General features: G+C 41.4%; 1 protein-coding gene across 3 annotated transcripts in view; it reads left to right on the top strand.

The window, feature by feature from the left end:
* Mondo (MLX interacting protein mondo) overlaps positions 1–16,384 on the top strand; it is a 357,772-nt gene that overhangs the window by 284,755 nt on the left and 56,633 nt on the right. For all 3 annotated transcript variants that reach the window (XM_070102299.1, XM_070102301.1, XM_070102300.1), the window contains one exon: positions 4,409–5,058. In XM_070102299.1, the coding sequence (XP_069958400.1) occupies positions 4,409–5,058 (650 nt within the window). The remainder of the gene's footprint in view (positions 1–4,408; positions 5,059–16,384) is intronic.

A 16,384-nucleotide genomic window follows, 5' to 3' on the forward strand; every position in this document is an offset into this window, starting at 1 on the left:
TACAAGAGTGATGGACTGAACACATCGAATCCAGGTTGAGGGACTGATTACCTCATACTTCTACTCTCCTTACCCATTTCTACTTTGTATTGGACTGATGAAGCCACTGTGTGGCGAAACGTTTCTTCAATAAAGATTCCCATGTGTTGCATAAGTGTCTCAATTCTTCCCCTCCCTTGCAGACCACATGTAAGAAGATGCTGTTTTTCGTGCACTTGTTGCAACAATGAGTTGAAACTCCTGTGTATGCATTTATATGTATAAATTAAATTTTATTTTTTGTTTTGCTTAATGTTGATACATGCATAGATTTTCGTCAATTTCATTTCCTATGTATGTGAGATAGGCCATCCTGAAAGATGGTAATTCTAATTGATAGTAACTCTAAACTCCAATGTAATGAAACCTTTGAATTTGCCGTAGTAATTGAACCACAGTGTAATGTTTGACGATCATCGCCTTACTAAAAACTCAGAGCTCAGGATGACAAATTTCATTATCTGAAAATCCATCTTGTGACGGACTACGTCAGGTAAACATCGCAATGTAAATTTGACGTAGCTAGGATAGTTGCACACTGCGGATGTGCCCAAATCCATCCCTCTTTACGCATTCTCAACACATCCCATCCTTCCTTCACTACCCAGACGCTTCTCCCTCCCCCCTCTACACACACACAACCCCTTACCAGCTACCACCTCACTCTCCCCCCCCCCCAATACTCAAGGTTGAGATATGCGTAGCTTAGTGTTATGAGTCTGGCCAGTGAACTTCATCCTAAATAAGTTTCATTAAATTCTCTGACTATGGAAGTGAAATAAGTTTTATTTTGCAATATTAAAATACTAACGTAGTGTGCTGCTATCCTATTATTTACAGTAAGTTACATAGTGGCAATATTTTATTACTATATTCATGGGGAAGAGCTTAACCCTTAGTCGTACAGCATCTGGGGAATGAGTGGTAATGAGATTTGATCAGAAGAGAGGGTAGCTCTAGTGCCTTGGATTAAGAGCGTTTCACTTGTATCAAGGTACCCCCTGAAGGGATTCCATAGTGGGAAGTAAAGTTAGCTATGTTTACATGTCATATGTCCGAGATACTCAGTATACTGTGGATCTTCAGTATATCTCTGTGAAATGAAATAAAATTATGATTATAATAATAATAAAAATATATTATTATTATTATTATTACATCACGCAGGGTAGATTTGTACATCAAATAATGAAATCTGTCTTCCTAATCTGGGAGACATCATGGGCGAAAAGTTCGGTAGCTAGAGTATAGTAGTTACTGAGTAAATTATTATTATTATTATTATTATTATTATTATTAATCACGGGGAATTGCTAAACCCAAAGGGGCCATACAGTGGCTGGGGAATGGAAGGTAGTCAGAGTTGATCCGTGAAGGAGAGGGTAGCGGTGGAGGAAAAAAAAAGATCTGAGTTGCAATTTAAAAAGGATATGGGGACGAAAACTTGAAACAGAGAATTACTTGGTAAAACAACTGAGACGACGTGGTTGAATTCACTGGTAATTTAGTTCTTGTAAGAATTAAAAAAAAATAATTCCTATAAATCGTAAGACTCCATATTAACCCATTCTAAACCCCTTCTTGTAAACATGTAATGAGAAAGAAACAATAAGAAGGGGGATGATAATTAAGGTGAAGTAGGCAGGGCATTATCTATTTTATCAGGCGCCGCCTCGCTCGTTCATACTAGCCAAGGCACACTGATCTACCTCTCGTGTTTGGTTAGTTTACATTTGTTATTCTTGTTAGTCCGTCACATACTCTTCACTAAAGGACACTTGCCTGTAGCCTGTATTATTAGGTTTCGTTCACAATGGTTGAGGTTAAGTTCTTTGATTAAAGACATTAAAGTGTTCAATGTTTAGCTTAAAATTTTAGTTGAACGCACATCCCTACAGTGGAAACATTAACACAGCTTGACCACTGAGATTGTAGATACTCCCAGGAGAGCCAATAAGATAACAGGGGGTAGAAAGTGACCAATCAGGATTGAGAGTGGCTTCTTTCTGCGCCAATCAAGAGGCAGAGTGGCTAGTGTACCTGAGTAGAATCAAGTTGTCAGAAGTTTACGCTATTTACCACAATGTTTAGGGTGGCCCTTGGTTTGTGTTGTGGGCGAGTGGTGGTGATGGGGAAGCCCCGTCACTCGGGTGCTGACAACGAGCCCAGGCATCGGGCTCCGTGCACAGCTGGACTCGGTACCCGCGACCAAACACTTGTCCGACATAGCCAGCTCCAAACCAGCCTCCCGTCCCGACACAGCCAATTCACTCGCCGCGACCCGTCTTATCCCCAGTAACTCCTCTACTAGGACATTTGGGCCAAATTATTATTCGTTCATTGATTCGTGAAACGTGTTCGCAGATTGTTTAACTGTGCACAAATAGAACTCATTATTTTACAATTAAAGTCTGAAAATTCTGAATGAGGAAACTTACCGAGAAAATCGGCAGAGGACAGATGAAACTTGTTTAAAAACAGCTACTGTGAGAATACAGCATGCACACCTATTTATACCCGGGATACCCTGGCTATCGTAAGTAGTACTGCTACAGTAGTCGGAGGACGGAGCTACTCTCAGAGTAACTCTGTTGTCCCACGAGTGACCCCGGTCACGGCCAGGAGCCTTCATACCCGACTCTTCCTCACCCGAGACAGCTTCACATTGCTGCTTGCTGCTCATTACCCCCATTACTCAAAATTTATCACGATAGAACTCAGCACGAATAGCTTATTTGCCGGCTAGTGCTTGTTCTGGCATACCATACCTAGTACTATCATAGCCTACACCAAACTGGTATTGAGCACTGTTCTTAGGGTAGCCCAAATAGATATTACTGGTACATATTTTCAAGTGTCGGTATATCATCGGTTATATACACAGCTGCGAAATGGCTCGGTACGGGTTAAGACCTTGCAAATCTTGCCAGTCATTAGCTGTAGCTAGTGCTTTAATATATTTAATCCAGCCTGGTACTACGTGTTAATATACTTTTACCCATGGCTGAACAAAAAATATAACATTAACCGGTACACTTTCTAGTAAACAAATTAAGCCCTTCATCAAAATTGAGCTATAGAACCAAGAATAAAAATATTGTTTGTTTTAAATTAAAGCCTGTTTTTTGTATAATAACTGGGGTATATTTAAATCACTGGGTCGTGGCGAAAAAATCAACTAAACTAGGCTAACTGCCTGCAGACTTGAGGATGATCGAGTCTCTTAATACTATCCCATGGAGACTAAAGCCAGTCATTTGTTTCAAATGCTATATTCAGCACAATGTATGAGGGCAATTTGTGGTGTCATCGGTGTGGGCGTTGTAGACACACTAAGGTTAGCAATTATTATTACTATTATTATTATTTTTATTATTATCGCTAAGTACAAAAGGGTGATGCACAGTCTGGGGAATGGGAGGTAATCAGGTTTGATCCGAGTAATGGGAGGGTAGCTCTGATTCCTTGGATCAAGAGATCTTCAGCACCAAAGCACCCTCTTGAAGGTTCAGATTATCAGTAACTATTATTATTACTATTATATTACCATATTTAAGTGGAAGTGCTAAACATGTAGAGGTCATACAGGGTTAGGGAATGGTAGGAAATTAGGTTCGATCCAAGGAAAGGGAGGATACGTTCAGTTCCTTGGATCAGAAGCCCTCAATTATCAAGAAACCTCTCTTGAGGGAATAGCTTCATTGCACTATTTACAGTATATATAACCTATTCATATATTAAGTTATATTTTTGGCTATAAACCACCGTGGTTAAACAAGAATGTCATACTAGAAGATAGTTAAATTTAGTTTATGATAGTTGTGCTTGTAGAAGGATGTGTTCCCTCCGATTAATATAGACAACCAACTGGCATACTGTTATACAGAACAATAATAAGACATTCTATTAATTTATCATTTTACAGTCCATGTTAACTAGGTTTCAATAGGCTATATATATAGGGATAGTTTAGTGTTTAAACATGTAATATATATAAGCAGGAGTATGATAGGGCACCCGCAGTGTGCGGCCACCCTTAAACTGGCCTCACAAGCGGTATTAAATTATTTATGAAGACAGTATCAGAAACTTGGAATTTGTACCATTGAAAAAGTGATGTTATGTGATGATTAAACGATTACAACCGACAATCGGGAAAAAGGGGGGAGAGCAACAGTATTTTTTTTTATGAATAGATGTGAGAAAACCCAGGTGTATGTATGATAGGCGTCTACATGATAATGTTTTGTATATGTGAATGAGGTATTGTGTGAGCAAAGCCCAGACGTACATGTTTAATATTTGTATACATAAAATATTCATAATAAGTAGAAGAGTTGACAGAAGGGTAACATGTGTACTTTTGCAGAAATGCTGGCGGGGCGAGGGCTAGCGACTGTACCAGAGGAAGACTTCCTTCCCGAGGTTGGTGAAACTCCTGAGCTGCCGCCACCCACCTCCCCGCTCAGCACCCCCCTTCAGTACACCGCCAGGGTCACCGCCTCCACAGCCTTCCTAGAACCCACATCCCCAACTAACTCACCATCTCACAAGTCCATCACACAACAGCAATTACCAATCTACAGGACTACCCAGATACCTATTCAACAGGAACAGCAACAACAAATACAACAGCAATCAAACCAGCAAGTGGTGGCTCTTCCTTCTCAGTCACCGCCTAATGTCTCCTACCAAGACTCTCTGGTGAGGTCCAACCTCCTGTCATCTCAACCCCAGCAGCCAATTCACCTGCAGCAGCCACCCACGCCACCACAACTACAGAAGCCTCCAACGCCTCCACTGTTGCAGCAACTCCAGCAGCCTCACACTCCACCCCAACAGCAGTCTCATACGCCTCCCCAACAGCAGTTGCAACAACAGTCACCCACTTCGCCTCGACTGCAACAGCATCATCAGGCTCCACGTTCTTTCATCCGGAGTCACAGTCAACATGACCTCAGCACACAGCAGCAGCAGGCAGTTTCACACCATGACAGCAACCAGTTCGTCATCCCTAAGGTAAGTACCATGAATTGCTTTGTACCAGCAAATACTAACGAGCAGCAGCCACCACATTCACTCTTTTAGCGAGTATATTTATGCATACCCTAGAACATAATTGCATGCACGGATGCATATACACGTTAATTCTTAAGTTCATACATGCTCTATCACACATGATGCACTTGAACATACATGCGCATGGTGATTCAGCAGTCACTCAGGCATTTACCAGTAATACAAGTATACCTAGTATTAACCTGCACTATCTCACTAGTCAGTTTAGACACTTGCTGAGATGCACAGGTGGTCAGCACTCACACCCTGGCACACAGCTTCCCCAGTAGTACATTCCTAATTTTTTTTTTATTATCACTGGTGAGCTGGTCTCTGTAGTCTCCTTAGATCCGCATTCATCAGGCAGCGCCCACAGCTTGGCTAACCTGCCCTGAAAATGGCTGTAAGTGAGGGGTAGAAGCAGCTGCTCCACCGTCAGGAACCTGGCGAGGCCACGGCAGGTACCGACGATGTAGGAGTGGTATGAAGGGCCTGTGGGGGAAAGATGATGAGTATGTAGACAGCTGCTTCTCCCCCAGACGACGGTGACAGCAGCAGCAGTGCCTGCAACTGGCGGATGGCAGGCCGAGGCCCACCCTCACACCACACACAAACAACAAACTTTATCATGTATCCAAACTTGTCGGCGGCACATTCGATAAAATTCGTCGTTAGTGCGCGGAGTAGTATATATACCCTGGGAGGCGGGGTCGGCGCGAGGCGGGGCTTGACCGGCCAGTATGGCGCAGGGAGGGATTGGGGGGGGGATGGCCAGAACCGGATCATTCTGAAAAGGGGTTACCCTCTCATTGGGTACGTTGCGACTAAACATGATGTTGATTACACCTGATTATATAATCTATGGATATACTTATATTTTTGGAATGCCTGCTAACTTTCTTAAAGCTGAACGTGTTGCGAATACAAAACTCCAGTTAGCACTGTAAGACATAAAAAGTTGTTCATCATTTTTTGAACGAAAATTAACTTGTGTAACCATTGTGTTCAAATTCCCGCCCAGAGGGGGTTGGGGGAAGCAAGTATGTGATGGGCGGGGCTTATGTGGCGTCATGTGCTCACCATGTGACCAGCACGTGGATGGTGGTGCTACCACTTGCTGTTGCTGGGGCACCTGCTTCTACCCTAACCCTACACTATCCTCACCCCACGCACACACCAATCCCTCCTCGTCATATGACTTTCATTTTTGGACGATCTACACTATTACACATTGCAGTTGAATCACGACCTAAATATGTCTATTTGGATTGGGTTAAGTTACTTGTAATGCTAATTAGCCTCAGTTTATTTCGTATCTTGACCCTTACGACTGAAGTTGACATCAAGATCATTGACGATTTTATGCCAAAATTAAATACATTCGATTTGCTTAATGACGAATAATAATGTACTCAGTGACGAAGCCAGGTATTGGTAGTGACGAAGCCAGGTATTGGTAGATAAACATTAGAAAGGAAATAATGTGTGATTATTAAGGATGCTATCGTGCACTGAATTATGCGCAGATGATAAAACTGAATTAGGTCAAAGAAAATGTACTTTGAAAGGGTGTCTTGATGCCAGTGAGGGGGGGGCTCATGATCCAAGGAATTGGCCCTATCTTACCTCTCCTCTGCTCGAACATGCAAATTACTACATAAACACTGACAAATGCAGTAGTCATTCTTCCCTTCGGATTATACCAGATTGTTTCTCAGGCCTCAGGTGTTGTGTGACCCTTGCGAGTTTCGCGTTTCATCATTAATGTCATACACAGACGATGATCAGAGTAACAGTGAAGCATACAGTCCGACTTATGATCACTTTCTTGGGCACTGTGTGCTTCAGTAGTGTCCACTTATTGAGGAATGTAGATTATTATTATTATAATCAAGGGGGAAGCGCTAAACCCGGAGGATTATACAGCGCCTGGGGGGGGGGGATATGTGGAAGGCATTCAGGCTTAATTCGGGGAACTGGAGCACAGATCCAATTCCCTAAATCAAGAGCCCCTCACCAACATCAAGGAACCTTCCTTGAGGGGTGAGGAATGTAGAGATAATACAATAACCTATTTATATTATGTCAAGGTATATCATTAGCGAAAATAAAATAGTAGAAATATTGAACAAGTACCCCAGAGATGCTTGTAATTCCTACTTAGACGTACTCTAGTTAACCACTTTATAGATACTTCGTATGCTTCTTCATTCATAGGCTCTTGTACAACTCTTTACTGTGTTTTGAGGTGCACAGTACGTATTATATTCATGGGGAAGCGCTAAGTCATTTAGCACTTGGCGAAGGGGACAATCAAGTTTGAGCCGGAAGGATAGCTCAAATTCCTTGGATCAAGAACCTTTCATCGTCAAGACGCCGTCCTTGAAGGGCTGGTGGTGCGCAGTAAAGTTAGCAGCCGGTTTGGCGGCAAAACCTGATAACCTTTCCAGCTGAGGGTTTAGGTTCACCTAGGTTCAACCCAGCGAAGTGACACATTTGTGTATTTTAGGGAAATCTCACGACTTAACAAGGCTCCCTTACTAAGGGGGTAAGGCTTAAATATATGACTACTTGTCAGACCCGGAATACCCTCCAGGTAGACCTAACCTTGATTAACTTTGAGACTTAGACATATATGCAACACCTGGTATCATTATTTGAAGACATTTGGCCTGGAAGCCGGTATTAGTACCCTAGTTATCATTACTAAGGTACTGAATACCGGCTCAGGCTGAGGGACACATTGCCTCATCTTCTAGTGCCTTTGCGTTTAGCTCTACATGGGACTGATTACTTCATCTTCCTATTTTCATTTTCAGCTTCACATTACTTTTGTATTGAATTGATAAAGTAACTGGTTGGCGATGCGTCTTCAAATAAAGATACCCAGGTGTTACATGTGTGTCTCATTCTCATCTTGTTGGCACTATACCAGTATTGTTGACTAACTTTTTAAGACATGCATGTCATCATGCAGGCACAAACATCATTTATCTAGCATACTGTATGACCCCTACATGTATAACTCTTCGTCCATGAATAGTATAATAGCCACACTAGCCTTGAAGGATGAATATGCAATTGCGTTCTCGTAACCTAGTGTTTTTTGTACGAGATTCTTGTGAGAGCATTGTAGCCGAGGTCGCCCGGCTGGGCTAGTGACTTTGTCCTTGATATGGCAGTAGAGGACATTCTGCCCCAACACACTGACTGCATGTGTAAATACTCCACTTGACCCTTCTGTTGTGCCATGACAAGACGGTATGGATTATTATTATGCTAATGTGAGAGGAAAGTACAATGACATGTTACTTTTTTGTGACGAGGCTTTTTACACCTTACCCTATTGACGAGGCTCATACACCTTACCCTATTGACGAGGCTCCATACACCTTACCCTATTGACGAGGCTCCATACACCTTACCCTATTGACGAGGCTCCATACACCTTACCCTATTGACGAGGCTCCATGCACCTTACCCTATTGACGAGGCTCCATGCACCTTACCCTGTTGACGAGGCTCCTTACCCTTATTACCTCCTACTATAAGGGGAATTACCAACAAACCCCTAGCTGTCTTAAAGAGAGAACTTTAAAGTTCCTGTCAACTGGGCTGTGATGCATACGTTGGACTGCGGGGAGCGCCAACAGTCAAATCGATCAGGGCAGCAACCAGATGGCCTGGTCTGGGAGCAGTCCGCGGGAGCGATGACCCCAGGAAGCAACTACAAGACCCTCCTATGGGTTAGCGCTTCACCAGCGATATAATCATTCTAAATAAATTGATTTATAATATCGTTTTCCGAATTCAGTAAAGGAATATGTTGGTTAATGGGGAGAAGAGTTCAGGCAGTGGCATTAAATGTCTTAGGTTATTACGAATGACTCCAGCAGTTGGGCTTCTACACCCATTATCGATTTCCATGGAAAATAAAATTGTTAGCTCTGCAGCAAACCATGTATACTGTTGCCTAGGCTTAACATTGGGCATTTTGCGCGCGCATAGCTTCCACCGGCTGCCCATGTTCATCCAGTAGTAGAAAGGTACCTGGGATGTTACTCGACTGTTGTGAGAAGCATCTAGAAGGTTGTAATATATTTCAAATAGAGCTGAAGTTTTGAAACGAGGTTAGGTAGGATAACAGCTCATAACATGTAAACTACTGCTCACTTTTGTGTAATTATCCGTTGCATTAACTAATCTGACTAACAACAGTCGATTAACTACTATCTGTCTATTTACTGATAGGTGAACAGCAGCAGCTAGGGTTAGTAAACTGACACATAGATCTTGCTCTGCTCGGGACTGAACCCAGGGCCTTTGGTTGTGAGCTGAATGAATACTTTACCAGAGCCGTAGCTGGTTCACTTTCTGGTCAAGGTTATTTTAGATAAAATTCGTCAGGAAACAGGACAAGAGTTTCCTGACCCGCCACTGGAACTTTTGATCATCTGCCCGAGACCTTCCACTGGCTTAACCGTCCACTATTTAAAAAAAAAAAAACATGGTATTTGAATTATTAATATTTTTCTGTTTAAGAGAAAGACGTTGGTATTAAAATATATGAATACAATATTATAAATATAAGGACAAATTACAATGTAGTATTAAGAAATTAACGTTTAGCACGTGAAAAACTGACAGTAAAATGAGACTGGGTTGAAAAAGCTGAGGAGAGAATTGTGAGAGATGGAGATACTTCAGTGATAAGACACCACCTCAGGGTGTGCTGAACCACCACACCCAGACACTCTTCGTCACAATTTCCATAACAGAAAAATCTTTCAACATCACTTTGAAAACTCTTAACAATTTATATGCGTAGTCATGCAACTAAATTATTATTATTATTATTATTATTATTATTATTAGCATATTTTATTTTATGGGAAAGCGGTAAATCCGTTGAGGGAATGGGAGGTATGAGGTTTGATCCTAGAAAAGGGAAAGATTAGTCCATTTCCTCGTATTAAGAAACATTTTGGCATCGATGCATCCCCCCCCCTTGCGTCCCCCGAGGGTGTATAATGCTGGAAAACATTCCAAGAGTAATAATCAGTTTCATTATCGTAGTTATGACATATAAGGGCGGCGCTGTATGACCCTTGTAAGTTTAGCGCTTCTTTTTGATTATAATAATAATATAACAAATGAGAAACCAACTTGATAATGGTATAGGACCGAAACACGTTAAGTCATCCAACACTTCTTGTACTGAATGAACATCAAAATGGTATACAATACCGACAGGTTGTTAGGTAAGACACATATGCAACAGTTAGACAACTTTTTTCCGAAACGTTTCGCCTACACAGTATTTAAGTCTCCGCACTGTCGCTTGATCTTCAGATAGTTCCTGACTATGGAACTGTACTTCTCCAGGCCGAGGGACTGACAACCTCAAATTCTACGACTTTAAGGGTGATGGACTGATTACATCGTCTTCACATCTCTACTGTTCCTGCCTACTTTCTGTATTCGACTGAAGAAGCCTACTGTGTAGGCGAAACGTTTCGGAAAAAAGTTGTCTAACTGTTGCATATGTGTCTTACCTAACACACTTCTTGTACTGTTGTTTTGGCTGTTAAAACTAGAACTCTGCAGTCTATTACACACCCAGTTTTCACTGCACTGAATTCTACGCGTTAGTCCTGCTTGTTGACTGGAAAAAGTAGAGTATATTTTTCTCTTTTCCTGTGAATTTGATGTTGGGTTAAGTTTGTTGAAGAGTGTAGTGAAATCGCCCTAATTTTCATGGCAGACCTTTATGGTATTTTCTTCTGGCCCATGGCCGGGCTCAGAAAGTAGATAAACTCTCGAAACTCTTCAAAGGTATACCATCGTTCTCATCACTGCCAACTTGCCTTTATTCTCTTCTTCTGACACTTATATTCTTCCTTAAGTTCCGTATTATGTTTAGTGCTACGATTATTCTTCTAGCAAGTTTATTTTCCAGCGTTTTGCAATGCTTCGGTTTCTGCATGATCTAAGCAGAGACTAAAATATTAGTTATTCTGGGTTATGTTAGGTTGGGTTATTTTAACCCTGACGAAGATTTAACATAGTTAACCTCTAGTAGACAATTTGCATAAACTAGAGAGGGTAATGCCTAGCAGTGGGGAGATATGATCGTGGCTTCAAAGGTTGGAAACTACACGCTTGAAGTTTACTGGTCATTGTTTGTGTTGGAAACTACGCACTCATTTACCCGTCAGTGTCTGTGTTGCAATAATTGCTTGGTTGCTCTCTCTCTTTTCTCTCTCTCGCTCTCTCTCACACACTGAAAACTGGTTTTAGTTATCGCTCTGTCATTAACTATGCCCAGTGTTGTAGTCTCTCAATGTGGTGGCCCTATCATAGGGGTGCACTGATACTGGTGAAGGGCTCTAGATCCACGGAATTGGAGCTGCTGTCATCATCATGGTATCAAAAATCGATTGCCTATTGTTCCCAGGCGTTCTATGGCTCCCACAGGTTTAGCATTTCCATTACCCGTCTCTCAGTGAGTTGAAATCCCTGTCCGTGTAGCATGTACTCATCGTGAGGTGATTTCTGGTTAGCAGTATTCTAAAATTAGACAACAGTACGTAGGTGTTAGGAATAAAGCGAATAGAATTATTGGCTTCGTATCAAGAAGTATAAACAACAGAAGTCCTGAACTCTATTTATCGTTTGTTAGACCATATTCAGAGTATGCTGCACAATTCTGGTCACCTTTTTACAGAACTGATATAAATGTGCTGGGGAACGTACAAAGAAGGATGACAAAGTTGATCCTCAGTCTATCCTACTAGGATAGACTGAGGGCCTTGAATATTCACTCTCTAGAAAAGCGTAAAATTAGGGGGGATATGATTCAGGTATATAAATGGAAAACAGAAATAAATAAAGGGGGATGTAAATAACGTGCTAAAAGTATCTAACCAAGACAGGACTTGCAGTAATAGTTTCAAGTTGGAAAAATTTAGATTTAGAAAGGATATAAGGAAAGCACTGGTTTGGTAATAGAATTGTGAATGAGTGGAAGAAACTCCCGAGTACCGTCATTGACCCTAAAACGTTCTGTAGTTTTAAAGATAGGTTGAACAATACATGAGTGTGAGTTGGACCTGACTAGCATGGGCCAATAGGCCTGTTGCAGTGCTCCTTATGTTCTTATGTAATTACCATCACCCGTTTGTCAATGAGTTGAAATCCCCGTCCGTGTACCATGTATGCATCGTGAGGTGTATATGGAAAAATAGACACAAATGCAGTATAATGTGATCCTTTATTGACCACGATTTACCCACACAGTGGACTTTATCAAATAAGAACATAAGAACATAAGAATGTAGGAACACTGCAGAAGGCCTACTGGCCCATACGAGGCAGGTCCTTATCAAAATGATCTCTACCTAAAGCCACCCAAGAAATAACTCCCGTACCCAATGACACCAATCAAACCCAGCCCCTCCCACTCATATATTTGTCCAGTCTCTTCTTAAAGCTACACAAGGTCCTAGCCTCTATCACCCCCCTGGGAAGACTGTTCCACGCATCTACAACTCTGTTAGAAAACCAGTACTTACCTATGTCCTTTCTAAATCTAAATTTATCCAACTTAAATCCATTATTCCTGGTTCTTACCTGGTTCGACACCCTCAGTACTTTATTAATGTCTCCCTTGTTTATGCCCGTCATCCACTTATACACTTCAATGATATCTCCCCTCATTCTACGCCTCTCCAGAGAGTGGAGATTTAAGGCTTTAAGTCTATCTTCATACGGGAGGTTCCTTACACAGTAAATCATTTTAGTCATTCTTCTCTGTATGTTCTCTAGTGAGTCTATGTCCATCCTGTAGTAAGGAGACCAAAACTGAGCAGCATAATCTAAATGAGGCCTCACTAGTGATGTATAGAGCTGTAAAATAACAGATCTACCTGAGCAGAGAGTGGTGACGTGTACTTAGCTCAGTGAAGACATGTTTGTGTGCTCTTGAGTGCTGACCTGTACTTAACTCTGTGAAGAAGTGTCTTGTTTGCTCTCGTGGACTGAACCAAGATGCCCTCCATCGAGCAACTTTACCAGCAACTTAAGGAAGAATTGAGGGCAGCGAAGATGGAGATACGGCGATTGACCGAGGAAAACAAGAGGATTCGTAGTAGTCCTCCTGTTTCGAGTCCTCAGGTCAAGAAGGGATCGTGGTCAGTGGTTGGACAGCAGGGGACGACGAAGTTGACGATCAAGAAGACGAATGGAAAGCCAGAAACGATGAAGAAGAAAGAGACTGCTGTGGAAACTCCCGTGGAAACCTCCAACGCATTCTCGGTGCTACCCGACGAATGTGAGTCTACTACTGGGATCGTCACGACGAACGACAACAAGGAAGGTAAGAATATTGTTGTTGTTGGGGATAGCCAGGTTAGATACATGGATAGGGCATTCTGCTTGAAGGACAGGAGTAGGAGACAAAGGGTATGCTTTCCTGGGGCTGGGATGGAGGACATTGTTAGCCGGCTTGACAACATCATGAACGGTAATGGGATCAATCCTATTATTTGCCTCAGTGCTGGAGGCAATGATGTAGGCAAGCGTAGAAGTGAGGATTTAGTTAGAAAGTTCAGGACAGCTATAGACATGATTAGGAAGAAGGGGGGGCGCCCTGTTATATGTGGCATTTTGCCAAGAAGAGGTGTTGGTAATGAATGGTTGTCCAGAGCAATTGGTATTAATTGTTGGCTGGATAAACACTGTAAGGATAATGCAGTACCATTCATTGACAACTGGGACAACTTCTATGGCCGAAATGACATGTATGCCAGGGATGGGGTTCACTTATCCAGGGCAGGTGTGGGTTTTCTTGCTAACTCAGTTGAGGGGGTTGTTAGGACTTTAAACTAGGATTAGTTAGAGGTATGGGTTTTGAAATGATTAATAATGAATATGGATATATTGACTTATGCTGTGATATTAAGAATCTTAATAGTAACTGTCATGGAGTAACTCTGGGTAATGATAATTTCAGAAATTGTGTAAAAACAAAGATGAATAGGAAAAATGTGCAGAAGAAAAAACATATGATGGTATTTTATGCTAACAGTCGAAGTGCAAGAAATAAAATTAATGAACTACGTTTGGTAGCATGTGCTGGGAACTTTGATATTATTGCATTAACTGAAACGTGGTATGATTTAAAGAGTCGGGATATGACTGCTGAGTGTAATATTCAGGGATTTAAGTTATTCAATGTGGATAGATGTAATGGGAAGGGGGGAGGAGTTGCATTGTATGTTCGAGAAAATATTAATTGTTGCATAAAAAAAGGTATAAAAATAGATGGAGCAGTAACAGAGTCTGTTTGGGTAGAGTTCGTGGAGGGTCAAGAAAAACTAATTCTAGGTGTAATATACCGACCTGGCAATATAAACACAAATGCAGTATAATGTGATCCTTTATTGACTACGTTTCGCCCACACAGTGGGCTTTTTCAAGTCACAAACAGAGTTCTGTTTGTGACTTGAAAAAGCCCACTGTGTGGGCGAAACGTAGTCAATAAAGGATCACATTATACTGCATTTGTGTTTATATTGCTATTGTGTCGGTATTTTATACCATTTATTTCCAATATACCGACCTCCAGGCTTGGATCACGATAGAGGGAGACTTCTTTGGGACGAAATTGTTAGGGCTTCTGGACACAGTAACGTAGTCATAGTAGGGGACTTTAACTTTAGCCAAATTGACTGGAATTCTTTGACAGGTAATCTAGAGTCCAGTGACTTCATGGAAACAGTTCAGGACTGTTTTCTGAAACAGAGTGTAACTGAACCTACCAGGGGTAATAATTTGCTAGACCTAGTCTTGTCAAATAAGGAAACACTCGTGAATAATCTGGAGATCACTGAAGAGCTTGGCGCAAGTGATCACAAATCCATCACCTTTAGCATTAATTGGGAATGCAAGAATAATGATAATACAGTAAAAATCCCCGATTTTCGCTCTGCCGATTATAATGGACTTAGGGAACATCTGTCTAATCTTGATTGGGGTTATCTAGCTAATGATTTCATTGACGATAATCATACTTATGAATATGAAGGGATCTGCTTTTATGATTGTTTTCTTAATAATGTACACAGTGCCCAGAGTATATACATTCCCCAGAGAGAAATTAGGTCTAATAATAACGATCCCAAATGGGTTAACAGGAGGCTAAAGCATCTATTAGGGGAGAAAAGGGGAATTTATAGGCGCATCAGAAGAGGAGAGGTTAACCTTACTGACCAATATGTTCAGCTTAAAAGAGAAGTAAAAAAGGCGATTAGAAAGGCTAAACGTGACTATGAAATTAGAGTTGCTAATGAATCAAAGACTAATCCAAAGGGGTTCTTTCAAGTGTATAGGACGAAGGTGAAGGAAAAAGTAGGACCTCTGAAATCTGGGAATGGACAGCTGACGGATAATGAACTGGAAATGTGTTCCTTATTTAATGACTATTTTTTGTCAGTTTTTACACAGGAAGATGTAAATGAGATTCCAGTAATTAACAATTATTTAGTTCCTGATGAATTTAAGTTAACTAATATTACTGTCACGAGGGACATGGTTATTAAACAGATAGACAAACTGAAACAAAATAAGTTCCCGGGACCCGATGAGCTGTTTTCAAGGGTACTTAAGGAATGCAAGATGGAACTTAGTCAGCCATTAACGAGTGTATTCAATGCGTCCATCCTTACCAGTGTTGTGCCAGAGATGTGGAAGATGGCTAATGTGGTTCCTATATTCAATGGCAATATAAACACAAATGCAGTATAATGTGATCCTTTATTGACTACGTTTCGCCCACACAGTGGGCTTTTTCAAGTCACAAACAGAACTACCTGGGGTGGAAGGAACGCGAGTATTTATAGTCCGGCTGAGGTCAGGTGAAGAATGCTGCATCTGATGATGTACCGAGTTGGGTTGTAGAGTCTAAAAACTTGGGTAGCTTGGAAAGGAGACTGGACAAGTTTGTGAGCAGACCTTCTACAGTGTTCTTATGTGGGATAGCGATGAAGAAGTTTCTTGGCAAGTGGTTCAGCTATGTTATAGAAGCCACTATTCTGGTTGAAGTTGTCGGATATAGAAATAAGTGATGATTCCAGGATTCTTCGGTATTGGGTGTTGTCTTCTGTGGCGATAAGTCTTGAGTTTCTGTAGTTTATCAAGTGGTTGTGTGAATTACGGTGTAATGGGACCTCCAAACACGTATTTCAGAACACCAATACGCAAGCAGGTCTGACGACACAAGGAATGC

The sequence above is a fragment of the Cherax quadricarinatus genome, chromosome 81 (assembly GCF_038502225.1).
Source record: "Cherax quadricarinatus isolate ZL_2023a chromosome 81, ASM3850222v1, whole genome shotgun sequence".
Classification (NCBI taxonomy): Eukaryota; Metazoa; Arthropoda; class Malacostraca; order Decapoda; family Parastacidae; genus Cherax; species Cherax quadricarinatus.